The 9923-nt window shown below is 43.6% G+C and overlaps 1 protein-coding gene across 1 annotated transcript in view; it reads right to left on the bottom strand.

Annotated features, from left to right (window-relative positions):
• Window positions 1-390: 390 nt before the first annotated feature.
• Window positions 391-9923, bottom strand: part of LOC116397390 (forkhead box protein N3) — a 62691-nt gene continuing 53158 nt past the window's right edge. Inside the window, exons 5-6 of the mRNA XM_031872757.1 lie at window positions 6101-6209; window positions 391-5000 (exon numbers count right to left, since the gene is read on the bottom strand). Of these exons, the coding sequence (XP_031728617.1) occupies window positions 4457-5000; window positions 6101-6209 (653 nt within the window). The 3' untranslated portion in view covers window positions 391-4456. The remainder of the gene's footprint in view (window positions 5001-6100; window positions 6210-9923) is intronic.

Below are 9923 nucleotides of genomic sequence, written 5' to 3'. Positions count from 1 at the left end.
CATCCATAGGTTCTGTTTAATCAGAAATACAGCTGTCCTGATTACCAGGGGAACATTTCCAAAAAGTCATTAAAGCTTTGCAGTAAATGAGAGCTGACAAGAGAACGTTACCTCCACTTCTGTCTCCATGGAAACTTGCCTCACTGGTCATTGTGTGGATATGGATGATATCTCTCTGTGCATCAGTCCACTTAGCACCTCAGAGTGCCTCCTCCAGGGTGGAATGTCACAACTGACTTCATTACATTATTTCACTAAGGGGAAATTAAACGTCGACCCGACACTGATGAGAATATGCTTTTGAATTCACTTGGAACCTTTTTCTTTCAAAAAACTAAAACGCAAGTGTTAGTTGTAGAAAGAGATGATAGGAGACTTGTGTTTAGTAGGTTTGAGTAGGTGTTCTATGAGATGTGATCAAGTATGAAGCTGCATAATGCGAGGCATGTCGTCGCTACCTTTGAGTCTCACTCTTGGTGACGGAGTGGTATGATGCCCTCTAAAGATCTAGAGAATGCACACTTTTCTCCCCCTCTTTCTTTGCTGTAGTTGCATAGCAACAGAGGAGCTGCTAGCTCCAGTTGTGCTGCTGGTGGGAGCGCTGCACAGGGAGGCACTGGCTCCAGATTAAGCCTGTCTCGGCTTCAATTATGAATGGGCTTCCACTGCCACATGACTCCAAAATGGCACCACTCAGATTGATAAGGCGTTAAGGAACTCTTTGGTACACTCAACTCTTTTACTTCTTTCCCTAAGGGGGATGCTGAGTCTGACTTTAATCAGAAGTATTGAACTTAAATGATTAGAGGAAGTAAATGAATAATTAACTGCGGAAGAGGCATGGTTATGATAAGACCCTTGTTGATGGGAATATGTGAGGTTAATGATTGGGGTCAGTCTTGAGAGCAAATTAAAGAGTCTCCAGTCTCACAAAGCTAGCACTTTACCAGTCAATGGGGGTTAGTGTGTGTTGTATGTTGAAGTGGTGAAAATGAGGGGGGTAGAGAGGGGGATATGCTTCCTTGTAAGCCTTTACTATATTTAACTCTGAATTCTGAGAGGAAAAATAGTTAAAGTGCTGCTTTTGAAGTGCCGACCAGCGATGCTGTGATTTAATGTGTCATGGGTATTATTCTCTGTGAAAGACTTGTTCGGTTCAAGTCCGTCAGAAGGAGCAGCCAAACGAATCTTCTGCAACTTGTATTTTTTATTATTGCAACCAACTGGAAGACAATACATCACATAAACATCATTGCAGTTTTTCAGGAAATGGAAAACAAAATAAAACAACATTTATATATTTTTTGCCACGGTATTGGACAACGTTGATATTTACATGTAGTGATGAAATAGGTCTTAAAATCATTCTTTGGCAATATGATTGCACAATAAGGAGAGAATTGAACATTTACTGAAAAAAAAAAACCAACACCCCGGTGCACTCTGCATCACATCTCACAGATCAATAACAGTTTTGCATTTTGACATCTCTAACCTATGGCTTTCCAATATTCAGCTCAGACAGTCACCAAAGAAATAATGGCAGTATTGTAGATCCTTTTGTCAGAGAGAAAACAGAACAGAAAATAAAAATGCGCATAAAAACATCAAAAAACAAAAAAAATGGCAACTGTATTTTTTAGAGCGTTTCATCGTTATGTTTGGCAGGTTTGACACAAACACTTGTTTTAGGGACTTTTCAGGCAGTGAAGTATATTTCCTTTGCTTTGAAATGTCCAAGGTATATTTTATGTGTTGCTCTGTTTTTCCAGAACTCGTAGGTCAGGAGTTCATCCTTCCTGCATGTCGCCGAGTGAGTCAGAGGAAAAAAGGTGGTTGTTAAAGCAACACATTCCCCCCTCGACATGGCTCTTGCCAGCTGAACACGTTATTAGTCACCACAACAGTGGATTGTTGCTGACCCGGGAGCACTCAGACAGATATCAGACGAGAGACGGATGGCACACAACAAGAACACTGACAGTGTCTCCTTTTAGCCTTTTCTTGTATATTTCGGCATGGATACCATACAAAATGTAAAGCCAGTGATGCATGCTACAGGTGGCAAAAGACTGTACCAGTGGATGGGTCATGCATTCGTTTGCCTGCTTGGCTTGCTGACAATCACTCAACGCCCATTGAGCTTAAAGAAAACCCTTGTGTGACCGCTGCTACAACCAAAACCAGCTAATGTTTTCTCCTGCAAAGCTGCTTTTTATTTGCACTGCATTTCTGCAAGTGCGGGGAAATGACTACTTTCATGCATTCCTGTTTCAGCAAAAGCATGCCGAATCATGGCAGTGCAGTATTTATATCACTTCCGATGCAAAAATGTCAAAGCTCACTACTGCTTTTGTGGATTTCAATCAAGTCATTGTTTTCTTGATCCTAAGTGAGATACACATACTCTTTGTAGAGTGGCAAAATATATTAAAAACCCTCTGATCTCCGGATTGGGCTCTTGAGATAAATATGAAGATTGACATCCACAAGGACAAGTCATTCCTTTAATCAAAGGGTTAACAATACTGTATGTAAATCAAAAAACAAACTTATCATTATGCCATCTCCTACATTCCTCTTCTATCTGATTTCTAAGTCGCCTATCTGGAGATATGAGGTTCTTTCAGGACACCTACAAAGCTTCCCAGGCCTGTCTGATCCATACAGTTACACTGAACAATGCCGATGGGAAATAAGGACACATGTACATTTACACACAGGAGAGGAAAAAAACCCAATACTGCTATAAATAAAGACAAGTAACGTTCTGTCAAAACATGTCAGAGACATGACAACAGAGGTACTGAGGGCAGGCAGGCAGGCACAATGTTAAAGGGTGTGTGCTGTTGGGCACACCAACTCACACACACTCTACACATGTGTTCTGAAATAACACTGGGGTTAACATTGAACACCTAAAAATCACTGTACAGGCAGAAGAAGACGGAAGCCCACCCCTAAGAGGTGATTCAGCTGGCCTACATAGCCTGAACCCGAAGCCCAGAGGTGCAGAGTGATCCCCCACGCTCCTCCCTGAAGACGTTCTTTGAAAGCCCGCTCAGAAAAAAAGAACCCAAAAGATTTAAAGAAAAAAAAAATCCAATATAATCACGGGTATAACAATTGGCGGCAAAACTTTTTTTCTTTCCTCTAGGATCAAGGTTTATATGAAAATAAGTCATGCTTCATGCTAAATACATTGTTTATCTTACATGATCTTTGAATAAAAAAGATTTGCTTTTTATCTTATTTACAAGCACCCATGCAATATAACTGAGAAAGTCCTGCAGGTCAAATTGCTTCAATTAAGAAAGGAAAAAAATAAAATATTTTCTAACCTTTTTACAGAGTTGTCCACGTGGGACAAATTGCTTATATCTTTATGAAGGTAGAGTGAGGGTAAACAGACACAACGGAAATCTAAACCCACAGTTCATGTCTATAGTTCTTTGACACTGTTAAATGAATAGGAAGGTGTGGTAGCTACTGGTAGCTACGATATCTATACCAGGTGTCTACGTCTATGGACAGAAGTACTGGGGACGTTTAGGGGACGTTTACATTATGCAACAACAAGAACAAAATGAAGGAGATATTGCCTCAGACCCGGCACACTATCCATCTCTATGGTGATAAAACATGACCATTTTTTTATTTTTAAATATCTATTCTTAAATACTATGAGTGCTCTTGAAATAAACCATGTCTTTACCCATGATGCTTCTATTATAAGTGGTGTTAAATAATCTTAAGTGCATGAATATATATCACATTGGGTTTTACAATTATTTTGACGCTTTAAGTCATTCTCTCTAGCTCTTCTCTACTACTATGCCTTCTCTTTTTTTTCTCAGCTGTCGTATCGGCTACATGAAGCAACCTGGTCGCTTATCTTTGGCACAGTCTCACATTTGTGCTCGTGGATGTAGGAGAGTGATGCTAGCGAGCGGCCAAGGGAGCTCTAAGTCTTGTTAAATAGGCTCCGCCGTCTTTGCTGGCATCGCTGCACGATTGCTACAGATTCACATAGAAACAAACAGGTAAGACAAACAGCCATCTTCTGTGTTTATGTACTGTACGCTCCTCAATGTGATTCGGTTTTGTCGCGTTCAACTTGTCCAAATTAGTGACAAAACATGCATTTTTTTATGGCTTTCATCCCCTTTTAAACAACAAAAACAACAAAGACACATGAGAAATACCCATTGATGTTAGTGTTGCTGAACATGTAGGAAAACATAGATTTTTGATATTGCCACAAATAAGTAGGATTCACCTAATGCCCTGCAGATAGATAGAGGGAGATGAGAAGAGTCCGTTGAGACTAATGCTGTAGTAACGTTACCTGTTGACCTATTTGTGTATTGTATGTATGTGTGTGTGTGTGCGTGCTTTCAGCTGTATAGCGTCTGTGTGTGTTTGCATGACTGTGTACTTGTTCTATGTCTGAGTCTTAGTTTCTCAGGGCCTCTTTCTGCTCCTTCTGGCCCTTGGCGGTGCGGTTTGTGATGTTGTTGAGGCAGGCTCTGACCCCCGCCAGGTGGAGCAGCGACCCCGCCGCCTCCTTCATCTCCTCGTCGTCACTCTCCGGCGGCTTCTCAACCGCCGCCGCGCGCCGCTTCTTCAGCGGCAGCGTGTCGCTAATGCCCCTTGCTCGGTTTTTGGTCCAGGGCAAACTGCTTCCCGCCAGAGTCCCAGCTCCCGGCCCCGAACTACGTCTTTGTCCGCGCAGGGCCTGCTGGGAAATGTAGGTGGCGGCGGCAGTGGTGATGTGAGAATCCAGCGGGATCTCCCGGGGTTCGGGTTTCACGTCTGACTGGATCTCCACGGCGATGATGTCGTCGTCGTCGTCCAGGGGAGAGGAAGAGGAGCACAGCCTGCTGGGGGATTTGGCGGTGCTGTAAGTGTGGTCGTCCTGGAGGTCCTCGCTGCAGAGCGGAGGAGAGTACCGGGATGGGCTGTCCTGTCCTCGGCTTAGATAATCTCCCAGGGATGATCTGTAAGAAGCAAGGACACAGAGTGAGAGAGAATATTGTTACTCGTGCTGTCACACTGCCAGCCAGGTGGCCGGCCTGTATACGCCTCACTCCACCCAAGCTGCTCCAGTTTGCTCTGCGTTTGGCTAGAAAGCAAAAATAATTCACGTTATAATCTGTCACCCTCAAATAGCCCCCGAGGGCCTAATGTGCATGGTTCTCAGGTCCGATCAGAACCTCGTACCTCCAGAGAAGAGTCAGCCTTTCCTTGCAGGAATGAGCGGACTCATTCTCAGATTGCCACCTATGCATTTTTGGAATGAGACAGTGCATTTTGAGCAGCTCTCGTGCTCCCTAAGGTCGTGAAACTCGCTCAGCACATAAAGGACCTTGCAAGCTTTAAAGTCAGAGTGCCACAGAATGACGATACTGCAGCGAAGCCATTTAACCACTGTCCAGTATACATCAGCCTCTACATTATATTGCTATATTGCAACACATATTTTGCTCTATTAGTTAGAAGACACTTTTCTCTGTAAGGTATCAAAGGACAGGGGTGTATTCTGACAACCAATAAATCACAGGGAGCCTCAGCAGCATGCCCTGTCCCCCGGACACTTCCTCCCTTCAGGATGAGAGGGTTAGCATATTAATATCTTATAAGAAAAACATGCACCTCATACAGTGATCAAATATTCACTGCATACCTTTAGTGAGACTTTGGGTATGTTTAATTCATAATGCGGTGCAGGCCATCATACTCTTATGCTCCTATGATGGATGTGCATGTCCATGCATGCTCCGAATGTTCTTTGAATCATGAGGCCTCTCCCTCTGATAAACCTGTTTGTGTGTGAGAGACCGTTATATAAACACACCTGGATAGAATGTGAACAGCAGGGAGCGTGTGAATGCCTCTCACTTTTGGACACAATGAATATGTCATTATGTAAACAATGAGTGGAACATTTTGGAGCGAGGTTTGCTTTGTGTACGTGTGTTTGTGTGAGGCTACTGTGTGTGTGCCTGCGGATGTGTCTGTGTGTGTCTGTGTGGGAATGTGAAAGCCCTGACTGACATTAATGAGATGTTGGAGGGCAGCAGGAGCAAAGGTAACCCACCGTATGGCCGAGGTTCTGCTCCCCACAGGGCTTACAGGTAGGGGTCTTATCACAGGGAAGAGCGCCTGGCTCCTGATGCGAGCGCCATTTTGGATCACACCACGAGGAACTAAAAGGGAGAGAGAGCAGCGGACGTAAGAACTTATGCACACAGACCCATGCCACATTAGTCACATGCAACACACAAATGAGTTTCTAAGTAGGAGGGAAACACAGAGGAAGCTTCTCCAGAACCCAATCGGACCTCGATAAGACCCGGGAGCAGCTCGATGAGCAGCCACTGGCCGTCTGAGGAGGCCAACAGGGCAATATTGATGAGAAAGGCAAGGTTAAATTGAGCGGGAAAGCGTCATAAATGAGTTAAGGCCGCTGCGAATCATTCAATTACCAACGACCGCTGGGCTCGGCTAAATCCAGCCCGTCTGATGCTGAGGGCTGAACAGCAGGCGGATGCAAGTTACAGGGAGATACCACGTGCTTCAACGTGTGTGAGTAATGACGCATTTCTCACATTTAACACTGATTAGAACTAATTAAATGTTGTTGTTTTTAAAAGCAATCCACATATAATACTGACAATACATGTATTTTAAGAACTGAAGTATTCAGTATGATTCCAGATGTTTTTTTCAACCCTTAATCTGAAGATTATCTTTCTCACCTAATTGTCAGTTTCCAAACGCCCAAGTCGGCATATTCAAATGAGTTGTGTTTTTAATCCGATCAAGGCTGCAAAACCAAATAGTCTGTTTCATAACATTAATAACAGGTAGTTGGGGCATTTTTGCTTTAAAAATGACTCAAACTATTAATCAATCATCAAAATAGTTTCTGGCAATTTGTTTTCTATCAAATAATTGTTTTAGCACTTAAATACATTATTTTCTTTGCACCTCTACCAGTTACACTTTGACTTGAAGGTGAACAAGAGATGAATTAGAAATGCATCCGTATCAATCAGTCCTAGAGTTCACTGTGAACAGAAGGACCTCAGCAGACCATGCAGAAGTCATGACATCTGCTGTTGGGAAAGAGTGCAGAGAAATTGCCAAAGTATTCAAAGTTCTTAAGAGCACAGTGCGCTCCATCACCAAGGAGAAAAGGTCTGGAACTACCAAGGAACTACAGTACGTCTGTAGGAACCAGTAACCAGGTTGGGGAGGAGGAAGTGGAACAATGTCCATGCTGACCAACTGAATATTGAAGGAAGCTGGAGACTCTACCAGAGGGACAACTCTCCAGCACTCCATCTAAGAGCCATTTGACTCCACTGAATAAACAAGCATATGGTAACCCACCTGGAGTTTACCAAAAATACTGCTTTCTCTGATCTAATGAGACGAAAAATGATTTCTCTGGTCTGACGGCCAAACATTTCAACTGGCTTATCAGCTGGCTATCAGCTGCTGTCACTACACTGCAGCACCATGTTAGCTGCTTCATACAGACAGAGCCAATGATAGACAGGTCCTCCAAGACAACGCCACAGAACGGAGCAAAGATTCCCCTTCTACCAACACAACTCCCTGAAGCACACATGCAGGATAATGGACTGGCTTTGGAAAAAAATCCCTGAAGGTCTTTCAGTGGCCCACCCAAAGCCTGGACTTGAAGCCATTTGAAAATCTGTGGGGAGACCTGGAGATCACGGTTTACCGCCGCTCCTAATCCAATCTGACAGCTGGTAGACTTAAAGCTGCAGCCTCTGTCGATGCATCTCCTGCGTACTGTACTGACGTCTCACTTTTTGACTTTGAATACATCTGCATCTTAGAATAGTTCAAGATTTTGGGAACGCTTATTCGCTTTCTTGTTCAGGGTTAGACGAAAAGATCGATACCACTCTCATGTGTGTGCGCTAAAAATGAAGCTAGAGATAGCAGCCGGTTAATCTTAGCTTAGCATTAAGACTGGGAGAAGGGAGACAACGTGGCATTTTTACACTTCTGCTTTTGTACAGAATAAACAAACAAGATATAATGTATGAATTAGAGCTTCAGAGGTGATGGGGTGCACAATTTCATGATCCTTGGACTGAGCCAAGCTAGCAGTTTCCACCTGTTGCCAGTCTTTACTGTAAGCTAAGCTAACAGGCCTCATATTCACTGTTCAGATATGACATGAGTGGTATCAATCTTCTCATCTAATTCTCAGCAAGTGAGAGAAAAAGTTTGTGTCCCAAAATCTCAATTTCAGAATACTTTTTGACTTGCCATAATAGATCAGGATGATGTGTTCGCGAATAGGGATGTTGGGTGTCGGCCAATACAGAGTACTAATCTGATACCAGTGTGTGGAAGAGACTGGGATCATTCTTTATGTGTAAGGTAACATCAGGCATGACTTCAACATTACTTCTAACTCCGTAAAGCTAAATTTAACACATGAATGCATAGGTTTGAATTCATTGAATTGATGCGTATTATTAAAATAATCAGCAACTTGGTAAAACATCTTCAAAATGAACAGGAATTACACTTCAAATGTAAACCTTTTTAATGCAGCAACAAATTGGTTAAAACTTAAACAGCATATAATGTTTATAATATAGAAACATGAACAGATCAACCCCACTGTCACCGATAACCGATCCAGCTATTTATTGTTATTATATGACTATATTAGGTCAGTATCGGCCCGATATCAGATATCAGTATAGATGCATCACTGTCGACTACTGGGAAAAATAATCAACCTTCTTGACAGCGGATTCCTGTAAGGCTCCAGTGTTTCTGAAGACACATAAACATTAGACACCACCAAATAATAACTAGTCTGTTATGCAGCTTCACATTCATCATCACGGTCAAAGTCTTCGTGCCTATGGTTCCTCCGACCTGACCATCTCCACTAATCCTGAAGTGACTGAAGGGAGCTCTTGTGTCTGCTTCCAACACGGCAACAACTCTACATCTGGATCTGTACTGGCTGCTGTTGCAGATGAGAAGAAGAGTGTATGTGTAAATCTAAGCCAAGCGCTGTCATTACTCAGGGATGGCTGCTCACCACAGACATCCCAGTTCACTAACACAGCTGTCATCTCATCTCTGGGGTCAGTCTGCACACGATGACCTGCTGTTTGAAGCATTTGTTAAGGTGCAAACTCTAAGAAGGTTTCACCATTGCATCAACACAACTGCAGCTTAAGCTTTTTATCGAAAATAAATCTCAGTTCATTTATGATGGATGTTATGAGGAGACATACAGGTTGTCATGGCGAGGCCCCCCAGACAACCCTCCCACAACGTGTGCTTGTTTCATGTGGTGACACGCGGGTGAATTATGATAGCTCTGTTTGTGGTGTGTAGTTGGTGGTGGGCTTCTGCAGCCTTTCCCTGGCCAGCTGTGTCCACAGTAATCTTATTGACTCCAGTTAGTGTGGCTCTGCCCCTGATATCTCCAGCTCTGCTCTCCATAACCTTATAAGTAGGTCCCTGCACAGAGTCTCTTTTGTAATCTTGATCACTCGCTGCATGGCTGTGTGTGTGTGCGCGCGTGTCTGTGGGCAGTGCATTAGGTCTCCCTGGGTTGATGTGCGCCCGCCCCTCCTTCCCCACCTCGCTCTAGTCAGGCTTTGGGTTGCCATAGCAACGGCTCCCCTTCCACATGCCACAGAGTGGTAGATCATGCATCAGCAGAGAAAGTGATAGAGAGAGGCAGAGAGAGAGAGGGAGAGGGAGAGAGAGGAAAAAAGGGGGAAAGGAAATACCAAGCTGTTTGACATGGCCTCTCATAGCTCAGCGACACACTCCTGACCACCACTGTTTACCCTCGATACACACACACACACACACACACACACACACACACACACACACACACA

Source organism: Anarrhichthys ocellatus, unplaced genomic scaffold, assembly GCF_004355925.1.
Source record: "Anarrhichthys ocellatus isolate YVR2014 unplaced genomic scaffold, GSC_Weel_1.0 scaffold66, whole genome shotgun sequence".
NCBI lineage: Eukaryota > Metazoa > Chordata > Actinopteri > Perciformes > Anarhichadidae > Anarrhichthys > Anarrhichthys ocellatus.
Note: the sequence above shows the minus strand (reverse complement) of the source record. Positions and strands in the feature narration are given on the sequence as shown.